Raw genomic sequence first — 16,120 nt, 5'->3', positions numbered from 1 at the left:
AAACGACCCCTAAATGGCTAACAGATATTGGTATAAAGAATAGTCCATGACGATTCTTGTTAAGAGTTCATGAAATGTACACCGATTCTGTCAGTTGAACGGACAAGAATGAGATTAGATATATATACATAAAGGTCTTTTCAACAGTTGTAGTGTAAATCAGTTGTATTTTTTGGTTGACATATATATTTATACATGTAGATCGTTGGCTTTTCTGCACATTGATATTTTACGATATCGATTATCTTTTTATCGTACTATTGCTGGTATTTTTCTCCTCCCTAAAGCAGTTTTAACTCTAGATGAACGGAAGCTTGAAAGGGTCTCCTCACACATTATGACGTCGCTGAAAAATTTTGGTTGACATATGTATATATATCCTCTTCTCATGGGTTTTTGTGCTATTAAGATTGCATTGTGGCGTCACAATATCCATTGAAAAAGCATGCATAGTACGAATATTCATATGACGTACGAAAACATATGATCTGGCCATATATGTATAGATTATCGGCTTTTCTACACATTGATATCGTAAAATATTAGCCAGTGAGGCGTAATGAACCTTTTTGGCGAGCGAGCGCTGCTAATGAGCTAAAATGAATCAAATTGTGTCCTCAGTGGGTGATGTTTAAGGTATCTATACGAAGAAAAACTGGTTATCTGTGTATCGTTCTATTACTGGCTTTTTCGCCTCCCTAACTTGGCCTAAGACAGTTTTAACGCTAGACGAAAGCAAGCATGATAACGACTCCTCACACATATGTAAGTGTTTCTCGTTTCTTGTTTTTTATATAGATTAGACCGTTGGTTTTCCCGTTTGAATGGTTTTACACTAGTAATTTTTGGGGCCCTTTATAGCTTACTGTTGGGTGTGAGCCAAAGCTCCGTGTTGAAGACCGTACTTTGACCTATAAAGGTTTACTTTTATAAATTTTGACTTGGATGGAGAGTTGTCTCATTGGCACTCATACCACATCTTCTTATATCTAATATTATCGGCTTTTCTACACATTGATATCGTAAAATATTAGCCAGTGAGCCGCAGTGAACCTTTTTGGCGAGTGAGTGCAGCTAATGAGCTAAAATGAATCAAATTGTAAATGAACTAATGTATTTTCCCAAAATCCAACATTTCACGAACTTTTATTCCCAATTGTATGGGCCCTGTGCCCCTTCCTCTAAACACTGAATGGGAAAATCACTGTCAGTGGGTGATATTTTCAGGTATCTATACGAAGAAAACCTGATTATCTGTTTATCGTTCTATTACTGGCTTTTTCACCTCCATAACTTGGCCTTAGACAGTTTTACGCTAGACGAAAGCAGGCTTGATGACGACTCCTCACACATTGTGACGTCGCTGATTACATCTCCTCAGACATTATGACGCGAGTTATGACGTTGCTGATAATGCCTGCTTTCGTCTCAAAGCCGTGATACGAGAGTTACGGAGCGACTGAGCAGGGTGACGTAGGGAAGGGGTGGGATATGCAGAATAAAATTGAGAATGAGTACATCTATACTTCAGATCTGACTATACTAGAGACTTCATGTGTACAAACCTGACGTCAAACTATGTACTATAGAAAAAAAAGACAAATAAGATCACATAAAATCCTATCACATTACATCTAAAGATAACAATAATCCAAAGTAAATTATATTATGATGTCAATGGAAGAAATTCCCGCGCAAATGTCATGATCATGTCATGACTGGGATAGACCGAAAAGAATTTTAGGTTTATGTATCATTCACATTCCGATCAATTTACTTAGTTGAATAGAATATATATGTTAACTATATTTATATTGGTTTTGAATTTAGTTAATCTATCAGAAAAATGATTTTTTATTTCTCGCAGACAACCCTTAATACGGAAGCAGGTCAAATCGCCCCACTGGAAAATCGCGCCACACATAATCGCCCCACTTTTTCACCAACTCGCCCCACTTTTAAAAAAATCGCCCCAAACTAGTTTACCAACTCGCCCCACTTTTAAAAAAATCGCCCCAAACTAGTTTACCAACTCGCCCCAATTTTTAAAACATCGCCCCACTTGTGAAAAGGGTTAAATCCCATTAATATTACTCCTGCCGAGTTGGCACTTAATGAAAAACGGTAATATCTAGATGAATATATAATTTTCATGTCTGCCAACTCGCCCCACTTAAATGAAAACTAATCTACACAGAATACAAAAAAAAACGAAAATTTATTTAATTATCATTATTGAAATTAAATGATGTTTCACTTTCTGAAATTATAATTCTAAATATAATTTTCGTACTATTGGAGAATAACTGTATTCTTGTAAGCTTAGTTATTTGCATAACAATTGAAAAGAAACCTGTTAATTGTATCATAATGCGATATATCATAACAATTGAAGGATTTCAATTAACAGCAATTTGTTTAGCACTTACCGGATCGGTTACTTTTGTCTTTGAATTAAGAATAATTTAACAATAACGAGCAATCAGTGAAAGGCAAATGTAACTTTCAAGTAAATATCAAAGAGAATGCCCATTCATCATTTACAATGGAATCGTCCAAACGGATAAAGGTGAAATATGTAGATTCAGAATTGTGTACACAGAAATAAGATCAGAAATAAAGCCCTATGTAAGGTGAAAACAAACAAAAAAGAACAACGTATAAAATCATTGTTTATTATTGCTTGCATAAGAACCGTGAAGTTAAAATTTATAACGATTACGTGTATCCTGTCAACCCCTGAACAAATAATTATGTCTTCTTGACTACTTCCGCGTGGGGTTGACTGAAAAATTAATATTTGTTATATAGTATGTTAATTAAGTGCTACTTCTGGTAATTCTTGTTTGTAGATATATACATACAATTCCCACACACTTACAAAATAGGGGCCAACCTAACTAAAATAAAGTAATCTAATTTCGTGATACTTATAGACGCGGACTGATTACGAAATCATAGTTTGATATTTTAATAAGATTGAATAAGGGCGGATTCAGAAATGTTTCGGGGGAGGGTGTCACAATTGGATATTTCAAACGTTTCATTTTTTTTTTATATTTGATAATTGAGGTCATTAAGGTAATAAAAAAGCAAATGATAACCCATGGTTTACAGAATTGATTGAAAACATTTTTTTCTTTGATGTCTGCATTGCTGCAAGCAAAAGTGTAAATCATTATGCCCGTTCACTAGGTTATAGAAAATTTGGAATTCCTTGGTCTTTTAGTTTAAAAAATATACTTAAAGTAAAAAAAGAAAACACTTTTGATTAAAAGTAAAAACATACTGCTCAATTCTGTGCTAAAAATATAAGCAAATAGTAAATAAGTTGATTGTTGAAATGGTAAACTATGCATGTATATTCAATATTTAAATGTCCATTTGAACGTGTGAAATATCTGGATTTTAATCAACATATGAAAAAAGTATTTAAATTTCAAAACAATTACCTTTAAGTTAAAGGTTGAAAAAAGCTAATTCAATGAACCATGTGTGTCTTATGGATAGAAATACGAAGATGTGGTATGAGTGCTAATGAGACAACTCTCCATCCAAGTCACAATGTTTAAAAAGTAAACAATTATAGTTGCAAGTACTGACTTCAACACGGTGCCTTGGCATACGCAAAACAGCAAGCTATAAGGGGCCCCAAAATGACTATAATGTAAAACAATTCAAACAGGACAACCAACAGTCTAAGCAACAAACGACAACCACTGAACAACAGGTTCTTGACTTAGGACAGGAACGAATATTTGAATGATGTATTTCTATTCAGCATGGTAAGATTGGTTACCAGAATAAAGGTCAGATCTTGGTTGCCAAGTAATAATAATCAGAGACACATACAGTGTTGTAGTAAGCTAATTTTTTCATGTTCAATTATTTTTGTTTTGTTTAGGTGAAATAATTTTGACAGCAGATTATAGTGTGAGGGTTTGAGCGTTATCAGTACTACATATACACAAATGTACAAGTAGTTCCAATTCTTACACGATTAAGAATCAACGGACAATGGAGTCTGAACATGCTGAAGTAGATCAAAATACAAATAACTCCAACAGAGACAAGGCTTCCAATGATGCAGATCCCTTAGTATTTCAAACACCAAACAGTAATGAAAACAATTTTACTCCACATTTAAATCTACGACATCATGATCAATTAGCAACTCCTTTTGGTGACCCGGGAACAGAAGTTAGAATTCCCGTGAATTCTGAAGCTCCTGGTCATACTCAAGCATATAGCATGTCTAACATTTCAAACCATCAGCAATATAAACTTCAAGGAGCAAGACCTAAGGACCTTCCTAATAAACTACAGAGGCCTAAAGACTCCTCAGTGAAAAACAACTTAGCGAAAGGTATATTACAAATGTATAACAAACAAAAAATATTTACATTTTTCTTATTACAACACTTATTTACCTTTTTTTATACGACCGTATATTGGTATGACGTTGGCGTCGTCGTCGTCGTCGTCCGAAGACACATTGGTTTTCGCACAATAACTTTAGTTTAAGTGAATGGATCTCTATGAAATTTTACCATAAGGTTCAATACCCCAAAAGGAAGGTTGGGATTGATTTTGGGGGTTATGGTACCAACAGTTAAGGAATTAGGGGCCAAAAGTGGGAAAAAATAAGCATTTTTGTAACTTCCAGACAATAACTTGTGTGTTAGTGTATGAATCTCTCTGACATTGTACTACAAGGTTTCATATCACAAAGGAAATGCTGGGATTGATTTTGGGGGTAATTGCCTCAATATTTTAGGAATTAGGGCCAAAAAAGGGGCAAAAACAAACATTTTTCTAGTTTCATGACAATAACTTGTGTGTAAGTGTATGGAAATTTCTAAAATTGTACTACAAGATTCCATATCACAAAGGGAAAGCTGGAATTGAGTTCGGGGGTAATTGCCCTTAACGTTTAGGAATAAGGGGCCAAAAGGGGCCAAAATAAGCATTTTTCTAGTTTCCAGACAATAATTTGTGTTCAAGTGTATGGATCTCTCTGAAATTGTACTGCAAGGTACCATACCAAAAAGGGAAGGCTGGGATAGATTTTGGGGGTAATTGCCTCAAAATTTTAGGAATTAGGGGCAAAAAAGGGGCAAAAAAACAAGCATTTTTCTAGTTTCCAGACAATACCTTGTGTTCAAGTGTATGGATCTCTCTGAAATTGTACTGCAAGGTACAATACCACAAAGGGAAGGCTGGGATTGAGTTTGGGGGTGATGAATCATAAGGGGGTTCAAAAAATTGGGGGGGATCTATTTTCTATTTTAAGACTTTTATGATGTATTTAAATTGGTAATTATGGTTGCAAACTCCATTGGAAATTTGAATTGAGATTATGACCATATCTTGAGGGAAAGAATTTTTTTTGGAAAAGGGAAGGTAGGGGTGAAAAATAAATTAAGGTGGGAGGTGGGTAAAAAAGAAATTGTGGGGGCTTTTTTTTTTTATTTCAGATTTCAGAAATTAAAAAGAAAATTTCTTCAATTATTATTTCTTTTTGCAAAAAAAATGGGGGGGGGGGGGGGTAAACATTTTTTTTGGGGGGGGGGGGGGTCAATACGCAACAGCCTTGTGTATTGCACATAAGCTAAAAATTGAATATAAATTCAAATCATATAACCAATTCTAAGTTCTTTGACTACAGTTATTCGGTGTCAGAAACCTATTATGTGTCAATTATTTAATTACAATCCAATTTCAGACCGGTATCAAGCGCGAATGTTGTGTCCATTTTTGCCACAACTGTTCAGGGTTGGACCTCTGCGGTCGTATCCAGCTGCGCTCAGCGAAGCATTTTTATTGATAAATACATACATGAAGAAACACATCATAGATACATGTACCAGGATCAAAAGTTTGTACGCCAGTCGCGCGTTTTGTTAACATATATATCCATAATATATGCGTAATAATTTGTTGACATTGGACACTGTCATCTTTCCAATACAAGTATTGTACATATAACAATTAAGCATGTGATCAAATGAAACATCTACTTCTTGAAATTTTATTTAACAAAAAGTATTTATCATTTTGTTTCCATTCAATATATAATATTTGGTGTACAGCTGTTCTAGTTAACAATACGTTACCCTGTAATTGGTTTGCTTTAAGCAGCCACATTACTGTATTGGTTTTTGATCTGTGAATTTATTTTTTTCTTATTTAAATATAAATAAAGTCATAATATATACAGAAATGAATTTTGTACGCCAGATGCGCGTTCGTTTCAACAATCATATGTGACGCTCGAATCAACATAATACAAAGGCTAGCTAATCATGCTAATAAATTATGAAATGGAAATCAATTTTAGCATTTTTCACTCGAATTTGTTGTAGTTTTGACAGAACTTATCCTGTTGACGAATGGCCCCACAGGCCCAAAGTTACACTTAAACAAGAGCGGCGAAAGAAATAGAGGGACATTTAAACTTATAAATCGGAAATAAACTGACAACGTCATGACTTAAAGAGATAAAAAAAAACAAATAGACAAACAATAGTATACAAAACACAACATAGAAAAATAAAGACTAAGCAACACGAACCCCACAATAAAACTTGGGGTGATCTCATGTGCTCCGGAAGGGTAAGCAGATCCTGCTACACACGTGGCGCCCGTCGTGTTGTTCATGTTAGTAAAAACCCGGTAACAAGTGTAACTCGGTATGTCACATTCAAAAGGGGATGGGATTGTAGTTAAGACAATAGGATCAAATCCACTATCATCTGTGAAACAAATATTGTGATAACTATGAACGTAAGAATATGCGATATTACTGTTGAGACAACTTTCACCAAACACCAAGTGACAAGAATGTTTTACCATTTTGTCTGTTATTTTGTTTTCTAAATATAGAAATACCGTATTTACTAATATCTGAATATTACATGGCATTTTTAATATCAGATGTATTATCAGCCCTCTGTCAATATCAGCCCTCGAGTCATCGACTCTTGGGCTGATATTGAATCTTTGGCTCAAAAACTCGAGGGCTGATATTGACAGAGGGCTGATAATACATCTGATATGAAAAATGACATGTTATAATCTTTTTATCATATGCTTCAACAATGGAGAAAAATAACAGTTTAATATATCTATCCGTTTAAGTGGTTCTCATGTAGAAGTTCAAAAAGTGAAATGTTTACGAACGCTGGACAAAAATTTCATCCGTTATGAAATCTTTCTATCATATGCCTCAACAGATGGAAAAAACAACAGTATTATATATTTTCATATTGACGATAAAAAAATTAACAAAACATAATGAACACTGTTTGGAAAGGTCAATATAATTTGTAAAGTTACTTTCTAAATTAAGCTGGAAACTTTGAAAAAAGTGCAATTATTTTATCATTTGGCTTTTTTGCATTTTAAATAATATATTTTTCTGTTTTCTAATAATTGTTTTGTAACCTTCTTTGTTATGTTTTCATTGAAGACGTACCATTGAGGTGTATGTTCCGTAATTTGCCGGGTAGCGCCGGAATGCCATGCGATAACGTTACGGAAAGGCATGTGATAATAGCTGGAGGCATGTGATACATTTTTCGTATCAGCCCTCTAAACACCATTTCAGAAATATGGAATTTAATACTATTATACTGTAAAAATTATAAGTTATTTACTCTAAGTATATGATGAAGATGTATATTGCTTGTAAGAGGTTCTCAAATGACACATGTATTTTCAGATGTTAAAATCAGTAAATCTGTTAATCCTTCAACAGAAGAACATGAACTTCGAAAGAATGAGAAATTAAAGCAAAGGTAAATTCAAAGTATGGAACGCCACAGCTGTCTTGTGTGGTACTCTCATATTACGATTTTTTGTTTTATTCATTATAAGTCATATTTTGTCTTTACACAATATTTTTTTGACATTACGTAATCATGTTTTGATTTAACTAAAAATGGAACAGTCATTACCTAATGATATTTCGATATTGCATGATATTGTTTCGTATTGCCTCAATGATATAGTTTGTCATTACTTAATATGGTTTTAACATTACTTGATGTGTATGTAACTAAACGTAATGTACAAAAATGTAGTTGTTTCATTACATTTTATGGTTTTGTTATTTCGTAATGATGATTTACCAATTCTTTATATGGCTTTAAAATTACATGTTACATAATAATATTTCAAAATTGGACGATTTGACACCACATGATGTGTTTGTTCAAAGAACTGATATGGTTCTGTCATTCTTTGATGTGGTTTTCACATTGCTTGATAAGTTAAAACTAAGTGACCATTTGGAAAAAATAGATCTATTTTTTAAACCGATTTCCATGTTTAATGTGCCTCGGTTGATGGTGGCAATCCATCGAGTTAGACTTCAAATAAAAGTTAGGGTTACTGTGCGAGTTAAACTTTGAGTATGTCTTCGATATCGAGATAGAATTCAAGCCATAATTAGAATTAAAATTCGAGTTTTCATTGAGTTTCGAGTTGAACACCCAGTTTGAGTCACATTTAAAGGTAGAGTTCGAGTTAAAAATTCGACTTCAACTTCGAATTTGACTCGATTACCTTGTGAGGTGGAGTTGAAATTCGAGTTTTATTATACGACTTTGTATATAAATTTTCAATCGCGTCTCGAGGGCTCTTGTTCGGGCTTCCGAAAAGATGGTTGAGGGAAAAGCGTACAAATGATAAACAATATCAAAGGATACAAAACACAATATAGAAATCTAAATAAAGTTGGGAGATGTGGTGTGATTGCAAATGAGAAAACTATCCACTTTAGTTTGAATTCAGTGGATGTTAGCAACAATATGCAACCGTTCGGCCTTCAAAACATCTTATAGTCTGCTATAAAAGGCCACCACGTGAAAATGTGAAACAATTTGAACGAGAACGGCTAACGGCCTAATTTCTAAGAAAAAAAAACAAACAAGACACACATAAACCAACGACAACCACATGCCTGAACTACAGGCTCCTGCCTTAGGACATCTATATTCATAACATAATCGTATTAACTAGTTAACATTGGACAATGTCATCTTTCCAATACAAGTATTGTACATATAACAATTAAGTATGTGATCAAATGAAACATCTACTTCTTGAAATTTTATTTAACAAAAAGTATTTAACATTTTGTTTCCATTCAACATATAATATATATATTTTAATAAAAGCAGCCAAATTATTGTTTATGTTTTTGATCTGTGAATATTAGATTTTTCTTCTAATTTAAATATAAATAAACTAATAGATACAGGAATGAAATTGTGTACGCCAGGCGTGCGTTTCAGCACTCATGCTAGTATATGACATTCGAATCAAAAATAATACAAAGGTTAGGAAATTTATTTGACGATTTGACACCACATGATGTGTTTGTTCCAGTAATTGGCGTGTTTTTCACATTACTTGATGATGTAAAACCACGTGACTATTTGGAAAAAAACTAAATCTTTTTTTAAAACCGATTTACATGTTTTAAGTTCCTTGGATGAGTGTGGCAATCTACCAAGTTAGAGTTCATGAACCAACGACAACCACTGAACTACAGGCTCCTGACTTGGGACAGGCACATAAAGAATGTGGTGGAGTTAAATATGTCTGTGAGCTGTCAACCCTAACCATAACCTGAGACACTTGTCTAATAGCACAACATAAGTGAAATCTGTAAAAGTCAGTAATAGCTCCTTAGTTAAGTGTTATAAATAAAAGGATAGTAGGTATACATCATTGCGATAGACACCCAATGACAAATAAAAGACAAGTGTGGTAAATAACAGGAGCCCTAATTGTTTACTGGCAAAACCAACACCTATTGACCTCCGATGAAACTAGAAGTACTTTGAGTTTGGTGATCAGAAGATACTTCCTCAAATTAATTACAAGTTTCAAAAGGTTTTTATCAAACTACCAGTTTTTATGAAGTTCTCTCATTCAATTTGCTAAATTGGGACCAATCTGACCCCTCCTTGACACTTTTGTAATACATTGGTCTTCTCATCACGACAAAAAACACTTACAGGTAGTATGTATATATTCTGATCATTGGTTGGAGTATATTCCACTTCATTCCTTCATGACTACTTAAAATTTAATCTTCTTATAGGTGTCAGTGTAAAAACCTGTTACCCGTGTCCATGGTGTCTGAACAACCTAAGCGCTATTTAATTTATATTTCTTTATTCCGTGGAACACAGATTTTGAGAGTGCTTTGATCTGATCGACGATCCACATTGAATTTAACTGAACGCCATATGTACAGTGATTATCAAATACGGCACTTTAACAAACACAGTTATATCTTCATTTCGTTTAACTTTTAAAAGCAAGTCAATTGATTATAATTCAGTCATAACTTTTTGAAACATATATTCTTGATTTTAGGGATTCATCAGGAAGTCAATTTGTCACAAGCCAACAACGAGGTAATTTTTATGAATTTATTATTGTGATTTAACAAAATCATATAGAGGAGAAAGATACCAAAAGGGATATTCAATCTCATAAGTCGACAAAACTGACAACACCATAGCAAAAACGACGATATTCAAAACACCACATTTGAAACTAAAGACTGTGTTAAACGAAATTACGTATGTGTTCGTACATTTTGTAACAAGTAAGAAGACAGTCACTTGCTTCGTTTCGAAAACCACATTGAATTAAAAAACCCTCATGTCAATTTTCAGAATGGAAACAGGGTTTGAGTGTATTTGCATAATACAAACCTATGTACGACATGTATGGCTGGACGTTGTAGTTTTTATATGCCAGTGATGCCACCAGCAAGTGAACACAAAACAAGGAACTATAACTTTGGCCTGGTATCAAATCAAACGAAAACAATTAAAAACAAAGAAATATGTGGTTTTTAATAGATAAAGGTATATGTATTTGTACCCACGGAGACATAAAGGAAATTAAGATTTTGTTCTTATTTTAGAAAAGGATATCAATGTCAACAATGAAGTATTGGTAAGACTTAAAGACAAACAGATTGACAAAACAATTGTGAAATTAGTTTGTGCTTGCCTTAACATAAGGGACAGTCAAACAAGAACATTGAAATTACGAAATAAACATTGCAAAACAGCCAAATCGAAGGATCTTGATGATTGGTATGACAGAGTGGAGAAGAAAATGAAAGAAGTCTTTTTCAGCCACATAACTGATTATGTTCAACTGAAAGGAGATTGTGAATCAGAAGTGTTAGAGCTCTCTGTTAAACCTGCACCCAATTTATGTACACTTGATATGTATTCATATTTTCCAGCAGTGTCATCTGCTGATCAAGCAAAATATACCAAAGCCGTGGAAATTTTAAGACAAGAAGGACCACCTGGTCCATTACCAATTATACAAAATCGAACATACAAACTAAATCATGAAGTAAGAGGCTTAAGAAACGAAAATATAGACACTCAATTTAAGCAGATAACCGGAAAGGATGTTCCAAATACGTTAGCAAATATGTGTTCCCATTACATTTCCGCATTTGGAAATTACAAAGGGGGTGTTGTTTATTATGGTATTGAAGACACAAATGGAAAAGTTTTTGGCATTGACTTATCAAAGTGTAAACCTGAAGATATTGGTAAGTACTTTTAGATACACTTTTGGTTTAACCTTTTTTCTCTCCTTTATATAAATGGATGACAATTCTTTGCTATAGTGCATTTTCTTTCTAACTTGATTAATTTTGTTTGTTACGTACATGTAGGATCTTTAATAAAAATGTCTACCGAATTTATTTAATTCGCAAAGGACTTAGCCATTTTAGATGCATCAACTAATTATTTTCAAGTGTTCTTTAGTAAAAAAAAGACCATCATTTTACTTAAGTTTTTATACATCATATCTTATAGAAATTTTGGATAGGATTTTTATGTTAGATTTGTTAATTACACCTTTTTGTCTAATTTGAAACAGATTTCGTCTTACTTTTACAAGAGGTTACAATAGATAATAGGTCAAGGTACGGCCTTCAACACGGAGCATTGGCTCACACCGAAGAGCAAGCTATAAAGGGCCCCAAAAAATTACTAGTGTAAAACCATTCAAACGGGAAAAGCAACGGTCTAATCTATATAAAAACGAGAAACGAGGAACACGTATGAACTACATAAACAGACGACAACTACTGTAATCAGATTCCTGACTTAGGACAGGTGCAAACATTTGCAGTGGGATTAAACGTTTTAATGGTACCAAACCTTCTCCCTTTTCTGAAACAATAGTATAACAAAGCTACAAACAACTTGTTTTGCATACAAATATGGTTTTTTCAACCTGTTTTTGCTGTTGCTCCTTAAGCCGCGTGCTTAGCTCGCACGCAACTAATTTCAATTTCGATATCTTTGGTTTGAGCTGGCCCAGGTCCGAACCCACGACCTCCCTCACTCGAGGACAACACGGTTCGCTACCATGTGACCACCGAGTAGAGGAAATTATATTTACAGATGGTGTATGTTTAAAAAAAAGATAACTAAATGTTCTGTATGAATAACATAAGGTTAATCATATCGTCATTCATTTTTTGCCACTTTCAGAAGAAGCACTTGAAACAAAAATTGGAGGAATGATTTGCGGAAAATCTACCACAAAACTAACAAGAAAAACACATTGGGATATTCAATATTTTGAAATTGAGGTATGATCTTTTCTATTCATCCTTTGAGCTTACGTTTATTTTAATTGTCTTGTCTTATAATTAACTAATTTATACACAACATAAAAACATAATAAAGGTCATTCAGGTTAAGAAACAATAATTGTTATAATTTATCTAAGCATACATGTACATATATATATTTATTTTAAAAACAGTTTGTAGAACATACAAAAACACATATATGTAAGTGCTTTTGAACATAAAATTGTTTAACTGTAGATTCTTGCAAGATAAATTCATTTAAATTTTAACTTTTACAGGAAGATGGAGAAGAGAGCACTATTATGGTAAGAATTTTAGGTTCAATTATTATCTAAATGCAAGGCCATCTTTTGAAGTAAAACATATTGATATTGAAGAACTAGAAAAAAAATCTAATCGAACACACCAGGAAAATTAATGAATGAATACGCCGACTTGCGCTTCATCTACATTAAACTTAACAGAGGACAAAACCAAAAACAAAGTTGTAGATAGATATAAGAGGATGTGGCATGAGTGCCAATGAGACAACTCTCCATTCATAAAAGTAAACTAATATAGGTCAAAGTACGGTCTTCAACACGGGCATATTCAACGAGAACGTATTAATGTATTATGAATTTTAACCCTGTTTGTACTAGAATGACAATTTGGACCGGATTTTAAACGTGCTAGTTCACAAGGTAACAGTCCACAGGAAGACATGCAGAGCATTGAAAACCAAACATCACGAAAAGTTGTGCCAAATACGCTAGAGCCATCTACATCTAAGGGTAGAAAACCCTAAGTGATTCAAAAAAATCAAAAATTCAAAAACTGTAAATTAACAGAATATTACCATATCTAAGTTATGTCATGTAAACACAAAAGTGCTGACTGATGGGCTGGTGATTCCCCTCAGAAACAACGGAATGTCCACCAGCACTGACATCGACCCAGTAGTTATAAACCGTATCAGTTAAGCCAGACTTAACATATGGAACGCCAGATGCGTGCGAATTAAAAATAGAAAGTTGACGAGCATCGGAATTTGTTTTAAAAATCAGAAAAACTGTGCCAAATACGGCCAAGGCTATCTATGCGAAGAGACTAACTTGATTAAGGATGTTCGCCACTCAGTTTCAAAATAGCAATCTTTTTAAAGGACTGTTATAAGTTGATAGTATATAAATAAAGAAACTAAAAAAGCAGAAATAAATGAAGGGTCTGCAGTGTGCTTGTTTTCGAGATATAAGCCGTTGAAAATTTGGCGGGAAATAATTCTCTCTAGATTTTTCGTACATTTAACGTTACCACCTGTTTTCTTTCAAAAACGATGAAAAAATAACAATGATTTTATAAGATTTTCAAATATGGCTTTTTGAACTATATGTAATAAAATTATGAAAAGAAAAGTAGGGGTTAGTGGACAAAATTTCTTAATGGAAAAACATGGATTAAACCAGAGGATTACGAATATATGGTAAAAATTCAAAAACAAGAGGAGCGAACATCCTTTAATATACCAACAAATGAACATATCAATGATGAGTGAGAAAAAAGTCAACAAAGTAGATAAGTCAACTACATGTATTTGATTTGATATAATTTGTCCTTTCTTTAAAGATGTATTTGAATCGATTGATAAAAGAAATAAAACATTTTTGCATGTCCTGTAAATTTATTATTACTATTGACCAAAAATTGCATAAAGTATTGTCTCATGTGTAGTTAATTTTATATATGTCAATAAGAGTAATATTTGTTACTTATTTGTTTTTCTTATTGCCTGTATCTTCGTATAAGCAAAACAGGAAAATAATAGCAGTAAAAGTGAGTAGAATACCTGGTGGAGTATTCACTGCAGTCCCTGAATCTTATTACGTTGATGATCATGGGAATGTGCAGCAGTATAAAGACTTTGACGAATGGAGATCTCAAATGTTAACATCTTATATTGGTATGATATTAGTTACTAAATGCTAACTTATTTTTTCTGTTATTTTTTCTCTCGCGTTTAGCCCTTCTGGCAAACTCTGCTATTACCTTTCCCGATTTTCTATTTTTCTTTATGCATTTATATAACGCAGATCCAAGTTTTACTAAATTTAGTGTTCAGAACTTAATACCTTATAACCGGTAATTTTTCCGGTTATCTAATTTTTCGCGGTATTTCACGGTCCACAGCAGATGGCAAACATTTTAATTCGAATACTATTATGTCGAGATTGGCAGACCTTTCTTTTAATTTCTAATGGTTTGGATAAATTGGGCTTTCTAACGATTGAAAAGTAATCCTTCCGAAGCATTCGAGAATTATATGTAATTTCACAGGTACATGCTCATTCAGTTTTATTAGTCTTTTTAAACCAAGATGTCGATGTTGAAATATTACAGAAAAAAGATCGTCCATATATCCTTATAAGCCGTTACCGGGACATATATTTCCACGGATTATATTAAAGAAGGCAATACCAAGGTTTCAGACGTTATGAGTGATTGTGCAAAATAAGTACACTGGAACGGGGAAAATACGCTTTTTATTAGCCAATTGACGGCGAAGTTGTTCTTTTCTTTTGTTACATCTTTATTGTTTTATCTAATTTCTCTATTATGCATCTAGTTTCTATTATTGGTCGATTGTTTGAACTTTTTTGTTACATTGTCATGCAGTGTTGATATAAATGAATAATAGCATGTACAGGGTGAACATCAAAGGGACAGCTTCCAGATTCCTTCTTACATTAATTTAGTTCAGAATTGTTACAAAGCGAAAAAATTAAAATCCACAGACAAAAAGATGCACAATTTTTCCAGAAATGGAAATGCTCAAGAACAACCCTTAGTTACATATTTGTAATCCTTGTGATTAAATATAGATTTTCAAGGTATGAATTTAAAGTAATATGCGTATAAAAAAAACATTATCTTCTAGGCTTTTAAACACTTTGATGACTCAGACTCATCCGTAAGTGGCAATGGTCAAGTTATGTTAATATAAAATTTACAGGTTACCAAATTTTATTTAATAAACCATTTATAATGTCGTCATTGAATTGTACAACAATCAAATAGCCTTACATTAACTAAAATAATTGGCCAAGATTTCTATCAGAAATGTTCTCAAAGTTCCTGAAGATTACATTTTAATCCAGATTTAATACCCATACCTTCAGTAAGTCTAAAAGTAGACGATTATTCTTCCTTGCCTTGCCGTACCGATTGGAATCGGATACTGAGTAGATATGAAAAGTGTGTTCATAATAAACATGGCGTTGTTAGTTTATTTACTACTTATAAGTTTGGCCCTTTAATACCGTTTGCCTGGCGTTTACCTTTCGATAATATCCGCGTTAAATGGTTGTGTTAACCAAAAAAAAAAAACGGTAGTAATTTTCAAAATGACGTGAAGGTGGGTAAAATATATGACTAAATTAGTATTCAAGGCATTACTCATCCATTTTTGAGAAGCTCAAAGAC

At 33.3% G+C, this 16,120-nt stretch overlaps 1 protein-coding gene across 1 annotated transcript in view; it reads left to right on the top strand.

The window, feature by feature from the left end:
- The window catches only part of LOC127726712 (uncharacterized), a 39,325-nt gene that overhangs the window by 7,266 nt on the left and 15,939 nt on the right, over positions 1-16,120 (top strand). The window contains exons 2-7 of the mRNA XM_052234180.1: positions 3,905-4,366; positions 7,724-7,799; positions 10,393-10,433; positions 10,952-11,602; positions 12,558-12,658; positions 12,940-14,600. Of these exons, the coding sequence (XP_052090140.1) occupies positions 14,384-14,600 (217 nt within the window). The 5' untranslated portion in view covers positions 3,905-4,366; positions 7,724-7,799; positions 10,393-10,433; ... (1 more) ...; positions 12,558-12,658; positions 12,940-14,383. The remainder of the gene's footprint in view (positions 1-3,904; positions 4,367-7,723; positions 7,800-10,392; positions 10,434-10,951; positions 11,603-12,557; positions 12,659-12,939; positions 14,601-16,120) is intronic.

This window comes from Mytilus californianus, unplaced genomic scaffold, assembly GCF_021869535.1.
Source record: "Mytilus californianus isolate M0D057914Y unplaced genomic scaffold, xbMytCali1.0.p SCAF_18, whole genome shotgun sequence".
NCBI classification, from domain to species: Eukaryota; Metazoa; Mollusca; class Bivalvia; order Mytilida; family Mytilidae; genus Mytilus; species Mytilus californianus.
This window is presented reverse-complemented; position numbering and strand designations above follow the sequence as displayed.